Source organism: Myotis davidii, unplaced genomic scaffold, assembly GCF_000327345.1.
Source record: "Myotis davidii unplaced genomic scaffold, ASM32734v1 scaffold544, whole genome shotgun sequence".
NCBI classification, from domain to species: domain Eukaryota; kingdom Metazoa; phylum Chordata; class Mammalia; order Chiroptera; family Vespertilionidae; genus Myotis; species Myotis davidii.
The window spans coordinates 751130-772825 of NW_006297018.1; the positions used below are offsets into that span (position 1 = coordinate 751130).

The following is a 21696-nucleotide window of genomic DNA, read 5'->3' on the forward strand; positions in this document are numbered from 1 at the left end:
ATGTCAGAAGTGTTAGAAGAAAAGAGGTATGTGGAAGTGCCAGGTACTACATAAAATAACATGATGATAAAATGATTTTTAAAATGGAAATTAAAGCTGAATTTCTGTGCTTTGTTAATTTGCCAATGTTCAATTATTATCAAAATGTCCATTCTGGCTGAAACCGGTTTGGCTCAGTGGATAGAGCGTCAGCCTGCGGACTGAGAGGTCCCGGGTTCGATTCCGGTCAAGGGCATGTACCTGGGTTCCGGGCACATCCCCGGTGGTGGATGTGCAGGAGGCAGCTGATCGATGTTTCTCTCTCATTGATGTTTCTAACTCTCTCTATCTCTCTCCCTTCCTCTCTGTGAAAAATCAATAAAATATATTTTTTAAAAAAATGTCATTCTGTTTCTTTGTATTTTACCAGTGCCCCAGTGCACAGATTGGTGCACACTGGAAGAAAATTAATTAGAAAGTGGCTGGCGGGGAGGGACTGGGCATGATGGGCCCTGGAGTCAACCTCCCAGGGTACCTCCCCTCCCCCCCCGCCGGCCAGCCGCACCTGGGGTGGTGCTGTAGCTTGAAGGGCATCTGTAGAGTGATGCCCTTCGAGGTCCTTCTGGGAGGTGGGGTCCTTTGGTCTGGCTTGTGGAGATCGGGCCGGAACTGGCTCTCTGACATCCCCTGAGGGGTCCTGGATTGTGAGAGGGTATTTCTATGGTGATGCACGCCGGAATCGGGCTCCCTCCTGGCTGGTTCCAGGGTGTGTCACTTGAGAACCACCGCTGCCAAGTCACTGCAGCTTGGCAGCTACTGTGTTGAGCATCTGCCCCCTGGTGGCCATTGTGCATCATAGCTACCGGTCGGACAGTCGCTTAGCTTTTTATATATATATAGATAATAGCGAAGGACTATTTATTAGAGAAAGAATAAAGTTAGGCAGAAAAATGTGAGAGTTCCTACTTCATGTTAGCTAAACTAATTTTCCTAGGTAAGTTTGAAATTCAAAATATTGCAAAAGTGTTAGTAATAGATCTGTTGTAGGTCAAATACATCATATTTTATTATGTGGGGAAAAAAACACTGTGTATTATTTTGTAGTCAACCTCAAGAAGGATTGCTTCTAGAAGGCAGGGAAAAGATCTCCAAGGATCTGGTACCATGAATACTTGAATACTTTTTAAGAAAGTTAAATTTTTTTTTTTCAAATCAACCAACTACTATAATCCAAACAACCATGGGCTGAAAATCAAAGCCATTAAAGGTCATATTCTGAGCCCAAAGAATTGAGGTCCTAGTTTCTACAAAACTACAGGTTGTATATCAGTTTCTTTGGCTATACTCTATGAAAGCCTGCTTTACTTACATCATAAAATATTTGGAATTATTTTCTGCCCACCATCCAGGCTGCTAGATAGCCTTGATACTAAGAAACATGCCCTAATCGTATTAAAGCAGAAAATAGAAGGATAATAGATTTTACAGAAAGTACTGGGCAGCCATAACCTTAAATACTTACAAAAATGGCTCATGAAAAAGAAAATTAGTAAAAAAGGACTCCTCGGGCCTTGCTATCCTCTTAAAATAGCGCCATAGTTTCTCATGCTCTAAGAAAAACGAATGCTGGGTTGTTGTTTTTTTTTGGTACCTAATATTTGGGTACAAAATAGTATGTAGTAGCCTTGATAATTACAAAAATATTATTCACAGTTAAAGATTACCGGTTTTTCTTAAAAATGGACAGAGAATAGTACAGTTTATAGAGTTTAAACTCTGCAATTAGAGTCCTTTTAGGCTATGAATTTTTAACACTTTCCAGTGCACAGGGAGCTTGATTACAAGTTTATGGGTTTTAAAATTAAACATAAATTTTGTAACCCCATTACAAACATATTTCCAGTTAAGTTATGGGTGATTTGCATCCAAATTACAGATAAAATGGCTGGCTTTGTTTACCTGTATTTTTCAATATGACTTTGTTCAGATAGTGCTGAAAATGAGAAACAGCTTACTTTTTCATGCTTGTGTTTCTCCTTTTCTTTTTCTCTCTTCTCTCTCTCTCTCTTCTCTTTTTCCCTTTCCTTCTCTTTCTTCTCCTTCTCTTTCTCTTTCTCTTTCTTTTTCTTCTTCTCCTTTTTGTCCCTTTTTCTTTCTTTCTCCTTAGGCTTCTCTTTTTCTTCAAACAATTTTTCAGGAAGCATGGGTGACAAAGAGGGCAGCATGGCTGGGATCCTCACGGCCCCAGTGGGGCTGAACAAGGGCAGAGCCATGTCCTTGGGCGGCAGTACCAGGGGGGCTGGTGCCACTTTCACTTTCTCTTCACGACCTTTATCTTTAACTTTGTCTTTGTCTCGCTTATCTTTATCTTTCTTGCCCTTTTCTCTATCTTTCTTCTTATCTTTATGCTTTTCTTTCTCCTTTCTCACAAGTCCATCTTTCAATCTCACTTTGGAATCAACCTCTTCAAATTCTTTTATTTTAAACTTATAGGGATCTGACTCTTCATCTTTCAGGAATTCCTTCCATGGATACTTGGCTTCCTTATTTGCCTCCTTTTCTTTCTCTTTAACTTTATCCTTCTCTTTACTCTTGTCCTTGCTTTTGTCTTTTTCCCGTTCCCTATCTCTCTGCTTCTCTTTCTTTTTCATTTTCGTCCTCAGTTCCTTTTTCAACTTCTTTTTGATGTCCACTGAGGAAGGCAATTTGGTTTTCTCCTCATACAGCTTGTGCAGAGGTTCGGGTGTGGGAGGAGAGACTGAGGGAGAGGAGAGGTAAGGAAAGCTGGGGGGCACATTGGAAGCTGTTCCCATTTTTGCTTTCCGTACAACCTCATCGATGGAGGCATCCATTGTCCAGGAATTATCAGAACTTGATGTTCCACCTGAAAGAGGCAGAGGAGTGGACCCTAACTTAGTGAAATTATTCAAGGAAGTTGAAGCTTTTGGAGTTGTACATTCTGAACTTGAAATTCGCTTAGGGCTGGTAAAAATGTCTCCTTCTGATTCTGATCCAGAAGAAAACTCAAAAGGATCTGGCTCTCGTTCAGCACAAGCTCGTGCAATCACAGCATCAATAGAGTCATCAATCGTTTTGTCTATCACAACAGCTTTTCTTGGCAGATTCTCATTGTTCAGCTTCCCAGCCTCAGGGGGTATTTGTATTTGTTTTACCTGAAGGGTCTCTTTACTAATTTTTTCACATATTGTAGCTGAAGGAGTCCTATTTGGTGTTTCAGGTCTGACTGGTGCTTGGGGAATATTGGTTATAACCTTGGGACTCTTGGGGCTTTTGGGGCTCTTAGAACGTCCAGGAGATTTCTTTTCTTTGGGTACAGTTTTTGGTGACCTAATAGGACTTCCTACCATTGCTGGTGACTGAGTCATTTTAGGTGATTTAGTCTTCTGTCCTGGAGAACTAGTTTTAGTCTTTGTTTTGGGTGTATATGACTTTGTTTCTAAGGGTTTTGTGGTTGGCATTTGTGATTTTGCAACTGGAGCTAACATTGGTGGCTCTGGCGATGGAGGAGCGAGGTCTGCGCTGTCCTCTACAGGGACTGGAGAAAGCATCGGTGGAATTTTTTGGGTATGGATTGAGCTGAGTGGTTCTCGAGCTTCCAATAATACTACATCCAGGGTGTCTCCTTTAGCGCTTATTAGTCGTGGTCGCTTCATGGCAGGCATTTCTTCAACTTCAGGGCTATCTAACGGTCTCTTACCCAAGAAATTCTCATCATTAATAATTTCCTCCTCCTCCAGTTCATCGTCTTCTTCCAAGGGAACTTGCATGGCTTCTGCTGATGTTCCCCCATCAGTGGGCACCTGCTCTTCTTCTTCTTCTAGTAAAGGAAGAGAAAAAAAAAGTGTTATTGGAATATTTTTTAAAAAACCCCAAAACCTGTAACAAATAAAAGTAATGATTTCTAGGCAAAAATAAACATGATTTGAAGAAAAATTTTTGACTGTTTAGAGAGTAAAGTGATTGCATTTTCAAGGATCTTCCAAACTTGCATGCCGTCATTCTTTGAAGAGTGGAAATCAGTGATAGCAGATAGAGTTGTTTTCTTTTCAAGTCATTTGGCCCTACTTTTGGACTCAGGTGTTTGCTAAGTATTTCCTGTCTGTCATCTGCTCCCTTTTATTAATTCTTTTCTAACCTGAGTAAATGTGGCTTCTCTCTTTTCCTCTTCCTCTTGTGTACATGTACACGTACACATACACACAAACATACATACACATTCACACAAAAACAAACATACATAAACACTTCTAAAAATTAAGATAGTGGTTATTATATGACTACTATCCTCATAAATGATAAAAATGCATACATTTTTAGGACTTTTATAAGAAAGTTTAATTCTTGAATTTTGAAAATGCAATCCTCCAACTTGGACAGAATTCATATACTATTTATGTCTTCTATTTTGCTTGCTTGATGCTAGCCATCTTGAGAAGCAGGGTGGTACAGTGAAATACATATTGGCTGTGGAATCAGAAAAATGGTGTATCAGCTGGTGGTCTGGCACTACAGAGCCACAGGCCTTAGGCAATCTCTTAACCTCTTTGAGCCTGTTTCCTGACCTTTCAAAAGGTGCTAATGTTACTTGCCCTGACTACTTGACTGGGCTGCTGTTAGATCGTATTATTTCTTTCTATACCTATTAACTAAGCATATACCACGCATAATACATGATAAAGGCTGAAAGAGCTACTGGAATAAGTAAAAAATAAGAAGTGAGTAGTATCATACGACAATGAAGTGCTACAGTAGTTCAAAGAAGAAATGTCAAAGGTCTGGGGAAGACTCAACTAATTAATTATGCAGCATTTTGGATTTCTGGCTATTGGGAATGATAAAGTACAGAACAGATGACAAACAGATGGAAGGGAACCTAGGAAGTGTGTGGGGCTAATTTGTCTGCAAAGAAGGGTGCAAGATGAAGAATAGTAGAAAGTAAGTTTACTAACGTTGTATCTAGATCCCAGAAGTTTTGAATTCCAGAAAAACGAAATAATCTTTATTCTATTGGTAGTTTAGACTTAGTGAAGATTTTTAGATAAGGGAGAAAAATAAGCAGGGTACCTGTTCGCAAAATTATTTTGGCAGGAACATATATGATGGATGGGAAGTAACAGATAGTAATGGAGAAGTGATAAGTTAGGGGTTACTGAAATGATGCAGGTAAGTGACAATAAGGGTCTGATATAAAATAGTGGCAATGAATAGGAAGCAGTAGAAGCAGATGATATTTTGAATATGGAATGAATAGAATCTGATAAATGATTAGGTGTAAGAGTGTAGGAAGAATTCAAACACAATTTCAAGGTTTGAGCCCTGTTGAGTGAGAAATGCAGTCCTTAACAGAAACAGAAAATAAACAGAGAAGGAAGAAGGAGGAAGGTTTCAATAGGCAGCATAGCAGACCTTCAGAATATGTCAGAGTGCACCTTGTTTTTCTCACTCTGGAGGCTAATCTGGATAAAGATCTCCCTGGTGGATGCCTGGGAGAGCAAAAGGAAACTGCTCTAATAGAATCAGTCCCTTGAAAGGGAACTCCTGAACTACTAAGACAGTACTAGGTCTACCAGATGGAAGGTCTATTTTATAGGTAGGACAACATGAAAATCTGAGTTTTCTACTCAGTGTATTATTTTACTAGTGTAAGATTCTTTCAAATTGAAACTGGCAAGATGACCACCAGATGGGCATTAGAACTGAAAGAGGTATGTAGTCCGGGCTAGGAAAAACTGTACCACTTTCCTGCAAATACTTCAGAAAACAGATTGGTTCACTTGGAATTCGGAGTTAACATACCCCAGAAAAAAAGAATGGTGGCTGTTGTCATTTAAATGAAAAAAGAAAGCTGAAACAAAAACATAAAGCTTGATTCAAAGTGGGTCTCTACCAGCCAGGTGGGGTTAGTCTGTTTCTATTATTTTTATTGTTTATTTTCATTTTTTGTTTATTTCAAGTCCCTGCTGCTGACTTATATGCATCTATAAGCTTTACATGGTTAGAAGAATATAAATGAATTGTAAAGCTAAACTACTACAAGTGCTGATTTTAGGAATTCTTAACATACAAATGTTTCTTATTTTGGTTAGTTTAATTTACAATTACTTTTATGTTTAAAGATTTTATAAGAAAGCTTCAATTGTAGCATCAAAATTCATCAGGATGAAAAAATAATTGTGCTGGAAGAGAAAGCCTTAAACTTTAATAAGAACAGGAAAAGTGTGGAGATATTTACAACAAATTTCTAAATTAGAAATTATCTGATACATACCAGACAATAGAAGCAATGTACATGGAAGGCATACAGCATAATAATGAATGAATACCTGTGACGTTGCCATCTAACTTTGTAAACAGAACACTAGCAATGTCATTGGAACTCTTTTGGTTTCTGATTCATCCTTTGCTCTTTCCACACTCACCCCCAAATAACTACTGACGTGATTTTTATATTCATCATTCCCTTGTTCCTTTACATATTTGTATCTAGTTTGCTTCTTTTTGAACTCTTTATAAGTAGTATCACACTACAATGTTCTTTAGCTTTTTTTCACCCAACATATGTTCCTAAGATTCACCCATGTTGATGCAGGTAGCTGTAGTTATTCATTTTCACTGTTGTAAAATTATACTATGCTTACTAATTCATTCTCTTGGTATGAAAGTTTTCCATTCGAGTGAATATATTTTAATTTTTAAAATACCACAAAATTTCAACAAATGAATACAACTCTGCTCAAAAACAGACTTAATTGGTGATTATACGAATGCCTTTCTGGCTTTTCATTACATGAATAATTTTAATTCTATGTTCTAAGTTTGGAATAAGATAAACATATGATGACTATTGAATGATTTATCCTTTATGGTCGCCCAAACCCCAACTTGAAGGTTAGTTTCAGTTTGATAACAGTTTACTATTCTTTTTATTTTTATTTATTTTTTATTTTTTAAATATATTTTATTGATTTTTTACAGAGAGGAAGGGAGAGGGATAGAGAGTTAGAAAAATCGATGAGAGAGAAACATCAATCAGCTGCCTCCTGCACACCCCCTACTGGGGATGTGCCCGCAACCAAGGTACATGCCCTTGACCGGAATCGAACCTGGGACCCTTCAGTCCGCAGGCTGACGCTCTACCCACTGAGCCAAACCAGTTAGGGCTACTATTCTTTTTAACTAGGATAGTAAAACATTCTTTGTGTTAATGTGTATTATAAGCACCATTTACCAATAATCTTTAAAATATCCTAAAAGTTTTAACATTCTCCTATACTCAAAAGAGTTTTACTATAAAATAGCACAAAATTTGGTTAACAGAAGTTTAATATTACAAGATATTTGATCTTGATACACTATTACATAAAGGTGGCTTGGTTGGTTTGTGTGCCAGGGTTGTAGTTTAATGCCCAGTCAGGGAAAATATAAGAATCAACCAATGAATGCATAAATAAGTGGAACAACAAACTGATATCTTTCTCACAAATCAGAAAAAAAAAAGAAGGAAAATATGAGTTGGGGGTCAATGGGAAAAACAACAACAACAAAAACCCAGAGAGGACATCTGTAATACTTTCAATAATAAAGACAATTTTTAAAAATTACCAAAAAAGAAAATATGGGTCATAAGCTCTTTCTAATTTAACACAAATATAGATATTAGAATAAAAGCTGTGTTCCAAAGTCAGAAATGTGACATTCTTATATGAGTATTTTAAAGGTGTTTATTTCCACAGAACTAACTCATTTTCTACTATTTCAATATTTGGAAACTGGAAGGAAAATACCCCTCTGTATTTATGCCATAAACAAATGCTGGGGGGAAAATAAGTTCAAGGAAAACTACTAGTTGTGAGATATTAAACAAGTGTCTCAACTTCTTAGTGCTTTACCTCATTGATGTAGAAGATGAGCACACCAGCAACATATACCTTGAAAGTACAGTGAAAATTGATTAGAGGAGTTCAACAACTATTCAAACTATTAAATAATACTGGTCAATAATAGAGATATACATTGTAAAATAAACATAACCTTGGAATCCTTTTTTGAGAAGACTAAAAAACAAAACAAACAAAAATACCCTTTCCTAACTCAAATCTCTTGCAAACCGAATAAAAGAGCGCAAGTCCAGAATTAGCTTCTGCAGGTGGAGAGGCTATCACGTTAGCCATCTGTCCTAATAACTCTCCTGTGATGAACAGTCTGGAGCTGCTGGGAGACTATGTAGGATAACAGACATTGTAGTAAGGAAAGCTGGATAAGGGTTAATGCTCATGCTGCTAAAGGTATAGTAAGAAATTATTTACAAAAGGTGTCCCCTTTTCTGCTTGTGTTAAAATTTGGCCAAAGTTAACAATGATAAGACTTTTGACATTCTATTTGCTATAAGTGATTATTAGCACTGTCATTCACCAAAAAAAAATAAAAAATAAAAAAATACCATAAATTATGATGTAACTTTTTTACTTCTAGGAGGAAAAAGAAGACTCCACCACCAAAACAAAAACATACAAAGAACCTTAAAGCAGTGTAGGAACCCCTACTTAAAAAAAAAAAAATGTTAACTTCCTGCTTCCCGGTAGAGGTTCATGTCCACAATCAACAAATTTATTTGTCATATAAATTAACTAAAATATGACTGTTATAATTCAATAAAAGAAAAATGCTGCTACATTAAGAAGTAACTTCATTCTTTTTTTAAAATAAATAATTTCACTTTGCCAAATGATTTTGCATATATAGTACGTTTTCTCATTTGTCAAAAAGGGGAAAATATGTGCAATAACAGAAATGACTGAGCACAAATTTATCACAGGTAGAATAACTTAAGAAAGAGGGGGAAGACAGAGATGATCTCTAAAGTAAACAATCCATGATTCCAAGTCAATATTTGATCATAAAATTATTTGTTCTTTTTAATTTCACATAATTTCAAGCATATAGAAAAAGGTATAAGAAAGAATACTACAAGAACTCATGAACACCCTACACCCAGGTTCACCAAATTAACATTTTTATTTAGTGTGTGACTGCAGAACAATTCTTTTAAAATTACATATAAGGAATGAAATGGATCCATATTAATGTACATCCTTTAAAAACTTCATAGATGTAGATGGGAGGGGGAGACACTACAAAGCCCATTCTAATTTTCCTTCATTAATGACACAAATAAATATTCACACAGCTATATCCCCAGAGGAGTAATGAGAAAAACATGCTTCTTCGCCAAACTTCCCGAACAAAAACAAAACAAGGCAATAAGGTCTGAATACACCAAAAGGTTTTAGGGGTTCATTTTAAGCTATTGTAAATATTGACTTAGAACAAAATATCTTTTTAACTAGAATAGTAAGTGCCTTTAAAGAAACACTATAATCTAAAAAGCTCATGGACATTAGAGGAAAAAAAGAAATTGCTTGCATATGGCATGAAAGCTTTTTATCTCATTAACTGCACAGATGAGTGCAACTTTAAAATTCAGTGGCATGATCTTAAATTAAGCAGCAAATATACTTGTGTTTTTAAACCTTAAATATTGGGACAATAAAATGCTATCTGCATATATTTCATTCAAAATTAAGTGTATTTAAAATAGTTTCTTCTGATTTTTTTGAAATACATGTGCAGAAATTAATTTCTAGCAAATGATGACAAATTTTCCTATTTCCTGTTAGTTTATGCAACCCACTGTTTTTATAACAGAGTCCTCTTTTATTAACAAGTATGAAAGGATTCATTTAAAATATATATTTTGTGCCCAGCTGGTGTGGCTCAGGAGTTCATAGTTCAATTCAGGGCACATGCCCGGGTTGTGGGCTCGATCCCCGGTGGGGTGTGTGCAGGAGGCAGCCAACTGATGTCTCTCTCTCTCTAAAATCAATTTAATTTAAAAAACATTAAGATACATATTTTGTTCAAAAATACCATTCCACTTGTCTGGATTATTAGATACAGTTACTATAACCAATTCTTTAAAGTGAATCAATACTACTAATACTCATTTATTCACTCCTCACTCATTCACCCGTCCGTCTGTCCATCCATCCATCCACTCACCCACCCACCCACTGAGTGTCTTCTGAATACCACTGTGGCAAGCACTATGTTAGATCCTAGGAAAATAAAGTCGAATGAGACATGATTTACTATCCTTAAGAATTTACCACATGTTGTGGCTATCAGTTTAAGTGCTGTGGCAGGGATAGGTACAAGGTACACATGTGGCCATATCCAGGGACATGTAAGACAGAAATCACAATGTCAACTAGAAAGGGAGCTGGACTGAAACTACATTTAAGTTCTGCTACCAGTGCGATGATGCAACCTAGCACAGCACACTACTCTTCCAAACTTAAGTTTTCTCCATCTATAACATGTAAGTATTGACATCTGATCTCCTACTTCTAAGAGCTGAAGATCTTCACTATTAGGGCCATCTCTACATGCAGTTGACCATGCATGTGGGATGTCCCAAAGGGCATGATGGAGCTTTTTCTGCTGCTAAATATCTCACTGACTACATGCAACAACGCTTGGCATTCTGACCACCTGATTTATGTCTTGGATAAAGAGAGATCTTTAAAAGTCTGCCACCAAAATATATTTAAGGCCATAAAGCTAAAAAAATGAATGACACTTTCTTTTTGAGGAAGGAAACTCTAAGAAAATGAAACATAATTTGTAATTTGAAGGAATGCTAAGGATTAAAAGGGTCTGGAACACAGGGTACTGCCAGGAGGGTAATACTCAGGTGGAAAGCTGCTGTGAGGAGGGAAGGTGTAGGGCAGTTGGAAGATGGGCAGACACTAGGTGCCTGGAAAAGACAGGAATGGGAGCAATATAAAAATCTTAATCCATTCCAACATTTAATCTTTGAGTTCCAAATGAGGCTAAATTTTTAAAAATCCCATCTACGTTCCCTCATAAAATATATTTTAAATCATCCTGTCTATAATGTAACAGTAATTAGACCCTTAAAACACAATTCAATGTGCAAAAGTGAGTAGGTATTTTTTAAACAAGCCTATTTACTTAAAAAAAAAAAGAAATTACTAGCGAAGACACAACAATTAGGCAATGACAATCCATACAGTACAAGCAATGAATAACACAATAAATTAATAGCAGAATGAAGATGTGTTATAATACTTATATACACACTGACCTGTAAAAAAGCACTACTTCACTAACATTCTGCACAATAAAAAACTAAAATGCTATATAAGCAACCCAACCTGAAATGACACCTAGTATTATAAATGGCCTAATCTATATGTTAATACTGTTGTATCACATAACTGCAGCAAGAGTAAGATAACAATATGACTTTGGGGTTTCTATGGCTACATCCTGGGCTAACGTGCCTGAAAGGGCCTGCTGCTGACACCACACAAGCATTCTGAGTGCTTCTTTTGGGTTATTTATGATATGATTTATGATAACGACAACATCTCCTATTTTCTCTCCTCCTCAGATACAATAAATTGCTATCGTTAATCACCCTTCTCAGTTCAACTATGATTACAATAGCATAATAGGGCCAGGCTATGGTAATACTGTGGATTTTTAAAAAAGAAATAAATACAAGGAGATCTCGTCAGACAATGTCAATATCTCTAATATTTTAATCATCTTCCTTTAAGTCTTTCAGGATAAATTCGATTACAACTAAGATTCCACACCCAGGATGTAAGCCCTTTGTGAAAACCAAATTCATAATCAAGTACCACAGACTCACAAATCACTATTACCATGATTTTCTTAAACTTACTACAACAGTAAGACTTTGCACAGGACATGGTTTCTTTTCTAAGACACAATGGAATTTGTGAAACTAATCTTATTGCTGTTTTTGTTTGTTTGTTTTGTTCCCAGAATGAGACAAATTAGGCAAATTAGCCATTAATCTATCAGAAGGCAAAATAATACAGAAAAAATAAAAACTTTGTAATCACACAGACACGTGTGACCTGCCTTTACTGGCTATGCAGTTGCTTAATCTTTCTGAACTTCAATTTCCCTTTAGGCCAATTTGGGTTAACAGACAGTACTGCCTCTTTGGTTTTTGAATAATAGTAAGGCAAACGATGTAAAGAATTCAGCGAAGTGCTTAATGTAGGAATTAGACTGTACCAAGAGAACAAAAATTCTTCCCTCCCTGCACCTATGCCCTTTCTGTGGGCTGCTCTTAAAGGTGAGCCTACTTGCACTTAGGTGACCCTGTACCTGATGGGTCAGAGTTGGTGAACATGACATAAGCACAGGCTTGAAAACCACTTGCATCCTGGGGCTTGCCCTCTTGCTGCTTTGGAACAACTTGCAACTGCCCTCGCATGAGTGAGCCAAGTGAACCTGCTGGATCATCAGACATATGAATGAGGCCACTGATCAGCAGCTGATCACAAATGTATAATCAAGCCCAGCCATGTCCAGCAGAAGAATCGCACAGCTGAGCCAATCCAAAATGCCAACTCACAGAATTGTGAGGTAATAGTTGCTGTTTTAAGCCACTAAATGTTTAGATGACTTGCTACACAGCAACATATTAACAATCTATTCACATCATATACACGTACAGTGGAATTCGTGTTATTTGTGGTGGTTGTCTCCTTATAAAATTACCATAAAACTAGTGAAAATGGAACCACTGCTTCTAAGGGAAAGGTTCTGATCAAACATTTTTTTGTTAGCAGATCAATACATAACATTTTATGTGTGTTTCTGTTTAAAGACACCTCATTTAATATATATTGTTGATTAATTAGCATAGAACTCATGCTCAACAGCACTATATCATGTCAGAATGAAGCTTATCTAACAAGTATTTTCTCTATAAGGCGCTTCTCAACCTTCCTACACTTAGGAACATTAGTCAGCACTTAAGCATTGTGCTTGGGGGTCATTTTAAACAGCACAACCACCAAACAAAAAGCAAAAAGTATGAAAAATGTGGCATTAAATAGGCTTTGAAAATGACACTTGTTTACAATATGAGAGTTGAAATAACAAGGCAGAGGGCCACCTTATTCGAACTCAGAGCAAACATGTATGTTGGGTGTATCTCTAATTTTTTGCCACTCTGAATGATCGTGAAAGTGATTTTGAAGTTACACATACATTCTAGCAAGTAGGCAAAATTGTAAACATGGAATCCATGCATAATGAGGAACAACCGTATATAATTATATGGCTATAACTTCATCAACATCAAATACTTTTATGGAGTACTGATTTAAAATAAAAGATTTTGCTTGAAAGTAATTCTAGTCCTCAGAAGGCATTTAATGAAAAGATTAAATGTGCCTTATGAACTTTAACACTGTGACCATCCATCTCTGGCAAGACATTCTTCTAAACCCAAACTGGGAGATACTTTAGTTTAAATTCAAAGAACTAGCTATGTGCAGAACACTCTGGTCAAGCCACATGATCATTCTTTGAATTTCTGGAATACATCAAGGTCTTCCTTCCTCGGGGTATTTATACACAGATTCTGCTCCACTCTGCTGGGAACGCTCTTCACGATTTCCATGCTTGCCTCTCTCTCAACCTGTAAGTCTTAAACTTAATTATTGTCTTCTCAAAGAAGTATTCTCTCGTCATTCCTTACCTCCAAAAATAAGTAGGTTTGATTGTTAATGCATTTCTTATCTGTGTCCCCAACTAAGCTTCACTAAGAGAGGAACCACTTTTGCCTTTAGCTGCTAAGCAATCAACAGGCTGATAATAAATATTTTATTATTAGAAAATAATAAAAATTATTTTATCATATTTCATTGATTCTAATGGTGTTAAAATGTGCAACTCTGAAACTGATGTGTTTTATAATCAAAGGCATCTTCTTGTTTCTATTACTTGAATAAGTGACAGTGATATAGCAGTTATGGCCTGAGCATGGGTGAACTTGTTATTCTTGGTAGAATGACTGGACATTGCAACTCCTCAATGTTTCAGTCAACAAACCATTCAAAAAATTTGAAGAAGAAATATTTGTTCTATGCAGTTACAAAGAAACATTTTGTCTGATAAGAAAGAATTGATTCACAGTCTATTTGACGTTGTGTGGTTTTGTTTTTTTCTTAGTGGTACATAAAAGAATGGTGCTTCGTATGATTGATAATGCGTCAGGATCAATGAAATATGACAGTTGTCTAAATTATTATTAAATGCTTACTATGATCCTTTTATCTAATACTGAGAAAATGTTTTAGTTATTAAAATAACATTACATTGGACATCCCTAAAGTCAAGGGTCCAGAAGGGGACAACTTTGTTGTTGCCCCATGTTGTCCATTTTCTTTCCCTTCTTGTGCTCACTTATATAAGACATCCCATTCACCAATTACAATCCTTTCTACTACACTAACTTGCCACATGACCTCAGGGTTTTGGATTGGTGTTTAGAAGCACACTCTTTATCCCAAACCATACTTTATTATTAAGGTAGCATTTCTTTACAATGGAAACAGTGATGGACTAGAAGATGACCCTGGTTTATAGAACCAGCCCTTTACCATTTATTTGTATTGATAAGCACAAGATTCTTTATCTGTACACACACAAAATAATGCTGACCCTACTTACTTCACAGGACTATCAGGTGCAGTAAGTGAACACATCATGTGAAATCATTTTGAAAATAGTTCAAATAATAGAAGTCAATGTTGGTAGTGGTGACAGCAGCACATGCCTTTTATTGCCATCATTCTCCTAGCACGTATCAAGAGCCAGCCCATGTAGGAGTTGTTCCCACACATTCTCTATTTTCTCTTTCTCCCAACTATGCATGTATCGTCCCAGAGGTTTTAGCAAAAACAATTTAAAAAATAAAAGTTCAGTATATTTATACAATGGCTGTTAAAAAGCAAGATTAGAAAGAAGACCAATTTGGTATGACTCTAGTTTGAGTTGGTAAGAGAAACATTAGTTCAGTGCCAAATTATAAATTTGATAGGAAAAAAGAAAAATTGGTATTTAAATTTTTTGATTTTTATGTATCTATCCTTGTCTCATGCTATCAATTCCAAACATCTTCATATTTACTAGTAGCAGATAAAATCTGCCGCTGATCTCTTAAAATTTGATGAGTCAAAACACAAACAAAAACCCCTAAGAAACCATCCATATACAAGCCACAAAACAAGAAATTCACAATGGTATAAAAATTACTAGAAAAATGCTATGAAACTAGAATCAACTCTTTCCTGGCATGGAAGAGAAGTGGGGGTGGTAGTTGGGGGGGGGGGCACAGAGGGGGATCATCTATGAATGGAAAGTAGTTACTACATACATCAAATAGATAAAAAAAATTTTTTTTTAAAAAAGTACTCTTTAGCCTGGCTGGGTATGGCTCAGTGGTTGAGCATCAACCCATGAACTATTCCCACTAAGGGCACATGCCGGGTGTGGGCTCGATCCCCAGTGCGGGGCATGCAGGAGGCAGCAGGTCAATGATTCTCTCTCATCACTGCTGTTTCTCTCCTCTTCCTCTCTGAAATCAATAAAAATATATGAGAAACAGCAGTGATGAGAAATCACTGACTCGCTGCATCTTGTACAACCACTCGGGTGATCGAGCCAACAACCTGGGCATGTGCCTCGACTGGGAATCAAACTATGACTTCCTGTTTCATAGGTTGATGCTCAACCACTGAGCAATGCCTGCCGGGCAATTTTTTTTTAAGTACTGTTTTTAACTCTAAAATTAATTGAACTTCATTAAATTTTCAGGAAAGGTATGTCACGAAGTCACAATGTCTCAGGGATGAATGCCACTTGTATTCCATTTGTATTACTTGGCAAATAAATAGTTTTGACAAAGAAAAGGCTAAATGTGACTGCTTCTATTAAAGCCACGTAATAAATAAGACTGGAATTGACTCTCTCCAATTCCAAATGCTAAACCAGATAATTTCCCTCTCAAAGGCTCCCTGTCACAATTAGAATAAAATCCCAACTTCTCACTTATAGCTCTTTTTGAATTTGTCCAGCTCTTTTACCGGAAGGCCCTTTACCAAAGACCCTAAAAATAATAATAATAATAATAATAATAATAATAAAAATCCAACTTCTTACTATAAGCTATGAAGTCCTGTATCACCCTGCTCCACCCCTGTACTGCTCTTCTTCTCACACCACACTGGACGTTTTAATTTTCCACAAACTTGCCAAGCTGATTCCCAGTACTCTTCAATGACCTGAAATACTCTCCCTCCCTCCACCTCTTCTCATGGCTTAGTCTCTCATTTTCTTCAGATCTTCCATGCCACTTCCTCAGAGAGGTCCTCTGTGATCAACAACATGCTATCCACTTGCCTCCCTATCACTTTCATGCTCTGTTTTATCTACATTGCACCCATTCCTACCTATCATTATATTATTTACTAGAGGCCCAATGCTCGAAATTCATGCAAGAGTAGGCCTTCCTTTCCCCCTACTACCAGCACCGGCATCCCTCTGGCACCTGGACCCGGGCTTCCCTCACAGTCCCAGCTTCATCTGGAAGGATGTCCGGTCTAGTTAGCATATTATGCTTTTACTAGAGACCCGGTGCATGAAATTCACGCACTGGGGAGGGTGTCCCTCAGCCCAGCCTGCACCCTCTCTAATCTGGGATATCCCTCTCACAATTCGGGACCACTGGTTCCTAATCACTTTCCTGTCTGCCAGCCTGATCGCCCCCTAACCACTCCCTGCTGGCCTGATTGACACCTAACTGCTCCTCTGCCAGCCCAATTGCCCCCAATGGCCTGATGGCCCCCAATTGCCTTCCCCTGCCAGCCTGATCACCCACAACTGCCCTCCCCTGTCGGCCATCTTGTGACAATGTGGGGTGGCCATCTGTGGTGGCCATCTTGTGATGACATGGGGGCAACCATCTTGTGATGACATGTGGGCACGAGGGCCACAAGGCTTTTATTAGTATAGATTATTATAGATTTGATTAGCTTTTTTTTTTGCCTCACCTACTAAAATGTAAGCTTTCTGAGGTCCAGGATTATATCATCTAGACTGTATTTCCAGTATCTAAAATAGTAGCTAACTAGAGGAGACCCTTACCACTTGTTGAGCAAAAGCTCTTAATTACCATGCTATACTGCCTACTGTCGTGGCTGAAGCCATGGATGCAAGAAATGCCATTGAGGAAATTACAAAGTAAGAAGAGCAGAGAACCAAGGGCAGACATTTTGGGACACACCAAAGTTTAAAGTAGTGGCAGAAGAGGAGCCTGAGAGGGAGAATGAGACAGAATAGCCAGTAAGTTGAAAGAAAACCAGAAGAGAAAGTATAAGAAATAGAGTTTCAACAAATGGGGAGTATTCAATGATGTCAATGATTAGAAAACATCACATATACCAACAGAGTGTTAGGATCCATGATAAGTGCTATGAAATAAATAGGAAAAATAGAAAATAACAACAGGGACAGCCACATCAAAATCATAACTAAACTAAAGAGCAACCATTATTCAGAACCATCTGAAAATTAGCTGAACTATATCTAGGGATATAAAGAAGAAACCACATTGAGACTGGTAGGAGGGGACAAATTGACTGGGATGGTCCCACACCCACATGTGGTGGATAAAAATCAGGAGGGATATCTCGGCTTCAGAAATCCCCGCTGATGAGGGAAGGGTCCCAGCCCCACACTAAGGCCCCCCACGCCGAGCTTCCAGTGCCAGGAAGAGAAATCCCCATAACTTCTGGCTGTGAAAACCAGCAGATATTGTAGCTGAGTGAGACAGAGTGCTGTCCCAGGCAGTCGTCTCAAAGGGCTTGCACATTGACTTGCTCTGAATTGCTCCCTCTGAGTTCTATCACTAGGGCAGCAGCTTGAAAGGCACCAGGGACATATGGAGAGGAATGGAATTATCTGGCGTCAGGGCAAGAGCTGGAGGGGCAGCTTTTTCCCAGACAGAAATGCTGACAGCGGCCATGGTTCCTTTTCTGAGCTCTGCCTCCATAGAACTGATAGGCGGGTGCCATATGTGAGTCTCCATCAACCCGGCTACACTTTTTGACCAGCCCTAGTAATTCCCTGAGATGCTGCCCCACCCAACCTGTGGGCCTATCCCAGCTGTTTCCAGTGACTTTTCCATATGAATGGCCTGTCTCGGCTCATGCTTCAAACTTCCCTAAAAATCTCTCAAGCAAGTAGCATCTGGCCTTGGTGTGTCCCATATCTCTCACCAAGTGACCCCAGGAGTGGAACTAGTGGCAACCAGCCATGGTTCACAGCTTGGCCTCTTCTGGGCATCTCTAAGCTCAGCACAAGTAGCAGCCATCTGCAGATTGGTCTATAGTTCATGCCAGATGGCCCTTGCAGAACACAGGTGGTGGTTGACCTTGACTTGCACCTCTCAGGAAGTCCCAGAGCCAGCTTACCCAGTGGACAGCTTCAGATCAAGTCAGAGCACAACCCAATCACATCCACAAGGGACACAATCAAGGGGCAGATTCAGAGGGTACCAGAGCCCTGCTGAAATAAGTCCTGTTTCATAGGGTGAGCTCCTGCACAGCAGATCCTCCTCTGTGGTCAAGGCCAGCCCTTACAACTATTTGCCCTGAGAGTAAATCCCTCGCATTGATGGGCCAATAGCAATCAAGGCTCAATTACAAGAGGAAGGTATGCATAGTTCACACAGGAGGGTAACACCTGAAGTGCCCAGCTTGGATGATTGGGGAGTCTGTGCCAGTGGACCCTACAGAACACCTATTATTAAGGCCACTCTACCAAACATGGGAGATGTAGCAGCTCTTCCTAACACATAAGAACAAGCACAGGGAAGCTGCCAAAATGAGGAGACAAAGAAACATGTCTCAAAAGAACAGAGTAAAACTCCAGAAAAAGACAATGCAAAGAATAGAACACCCATTTGAAAAAAATAATGACAGAAAAATTCCCTAACCTGGTGAAGGAAATAGACATACAAGCAGTGCAGAAAGTCCCAAATAAGATTAACCCAAAGAAGTTCACACCAAAACACATCATCATTAAAATGCCAAAGATTAAAGACAAAGTGAAAAACTTAAGAGCAGCAAGAGAAAAGCAGTTAGTTACCTAATAGTATGAGGAGCTTCTGGGAAAACTTCAAGCATATTAACTTTCACATCATGGGAGTGCCAGAAGAGAGGGAGAGAAAGACAGAGAGCGATAAATAGATAGATGGAGAGAGAGAAACTAGAAAACATTAAAAAAAAACACCAACAGTCAGAAATTAAGAATACATTAAGTAAAATGAACACATTATAGGGAATCAATAATGGAGTAAAAAAGAGGATCAAATCAGATATTTGGAAGATAAGGAACTGTTAACAGATTTCTCAACAGAAACTTTTCAAGCCAGAAGAAATTGGCACAAAATATTCAAAGTGATGAAAAGCAAAGACCTACAACTGAGATTACTCTACCCAACAAATCTACCATTTAGAATTGAAGGACATATAAAGAGCTTCTTAGACAAGAAAAAGCTAAAGGAGTTCATCACCACCAAATCAGTATTACATGAAATGTTAAAGGGTCTTCTTTAAGAAGAAAAAGATAAAAATATGAATAATAAAAGGATAATAAATACATATCTATAAACAACTGAATCTGAAAACCAAAATAAACAAACAAGCAGAACAGAAATAGACTCATAGATGCAGAGAACATTTTGACAGTAGCTGGATGGGAAGCAGGTTGGGTGGGGGACAGGTGAAAAAGGTGAAGGGATTAAGAAGTACAAATTATACTTATAGAATAGTCACAGGGATGCAAAGTACAGCATAGGAAATATAGTCATTAATATAATAACTATGTATGGTGTAAGATGGGTACTAGATTTATGGGGATGATCATTTAGTAAGTTATATAATGTCCAATCAGTGGGTAGTGCACCTGAAACATATAATATTGTATGTCAACTGTAATTAAAAAATAAAAAATCAATTAAAAGAAAAGAAGTAGGCCGAAACCGGTTTGGCTCAGTGGGTAGAGCGTCAGCCTGAGGACTGAGGGGTCCCGGGCTCGATTCCGGTCAGGGGCATGTACCTGGGTTGCGGGCACATCCCCAGTGGGGGATGTGCAGGAGGCAGCTGATCGATGTTTCTCTCTCATCGATGTTGCTAACTCTCTGTCTCTCTCCCTTCTTCTCTGTAAAAAATCAATAAAATATATTTAAAAAAAAAAAAAAGAAAAGAAGTAGGAAGGTAAAGTGACACCTTCTTAGAGTGAAGAAACTATCTGAACACTGATTAATTATGCAGAGAACTGAATAATTGGGATAGCTGGTCAGAGACAAACTAGGAGAACAGTATTTTCCGTTCATGGAGCATCATGTGAAATAGCCACATAATATAATGAGTCTGCATGTTTAGGGCACTGAAAGAATTCCAGTGTGGCAAGAGCAGAGTAAGTGAGGGGAAGATAAAACAAGATAAACTGGATAGGTAGACAGAGCTTTATGGGTCATGGGAGTTAAGATATTATTTAAAGGTTAATGGGAAGTCTGAATGTTTTTTTAAAGAGTTTGATATGCTTTTAAAAAAGATTACCCCAGCAGCTGAGTAAAGTGGTGATCTGAATAGACAGCTTGTCTAGTGGCGGAGACAAAAGTTGGAGGAGAATAAGGATAAAAAATGTACACAAAATAAAGTCTCTCTCTCTCTCTCTCTCTCTCTCTATCTCTCTCTCTCACACACACACACACACACACACACACTCACCCAACAAATATTTATTACCATCTATGTACAACAGGCAACACAGATGTAAGTAAACAAAAGATAAGGTTTTTTTTTTCCTCATGAACTTTAAATGCTGAGAGGGCACATAGGCAACAAGTAATACAAAAGATAATTCATAGTGATGAAGTGCTAGGAAGATCATAAAACAGGATGACGCATTTGGAAAAGGAAAGGGCTACTTTAGATAGAACAGTCACTGAGGAAGTGATGTTTCAGCTGAGAACAGATTCATGAAAAAACTATAGCCAGAGGACGATCTTTTAAATAAGCATTTCAGGGAAAAGAGAGCAAGACCAAGATCCTGCTGTGGGAACAGCCTTGTACAGCTGGTGAATGGAGGAAAAGCGGGTATAGAGAAGGTGGTGAGAGGCATGCATGTGTGGGAGCTGGCCTTATCTTCAATGCTGTGCACAAAGATCTAGAGTGTGTCTGAGCACAATGGGAAACCACTAGTGAGTTTTAAGCAGGGAAGCTTGTTAGAAAAAAGGGAAAGATTGAGGAAGGTAGGTAAGAAAGCTAAGGAAAGGTCTCAAAATGCTCACTGTGCACATAAAGAAGACAAACTATTAGATAAAAGAAGTTGCTTATTCCACTAATGAGAACAAAAAAATAACAGTAGCTCAGTTGGCGTGGCTCAGTGGTTGAGCGTTGACCCATAAATCCAGGAGGTTCTGGTTCCATTCCCACTCAGAGCACATGCCCAGGTTATGGGCTCGATCCCCAGTAGGGGGAGTGCAGGAAGCAGCCAATGGATCTCTCATCGTTGATGTTTCTCTCTCTCTCTCTCTCTGCCGGGAGCCGGTCCATCCTTGCTGTTTCAAGGGACCTGGCGTATATGGCATACTGTTCTTAATATGTTTGCTCACCTTCTTGGCGCTGTGTTTTAACCAAGGTCACTTCTCCGAGAAAGGTTGTTTCCCCAGGTAGGGATTTTTCCCTGAAGTCAGGGAGGGGATGACACTCC

General features: G+C 38.3%; 1 protein-coding gene across 1 annotated transcript in view; it reads right to left on the reverse strand.

The window, feature by feature from the left end:
• TAF3 (TATA-box binding protein associated factor 3) overlaps window positions 1–21696 on the reverse strand; it is a 181418-nt gene that overhangs the window by 40760 nt on the left and 118962 nt on the right. The window contains exon 3 of the mRNA XM_006772603.2: window positions 1995–3817. Coding sequence (XP_006772666.1) covers window positions 1995–3817 — 1823 coding nt within the window. The remainder of the gene's footprint in view (window positions 1–1994; window positions 3818–21696) is intronic.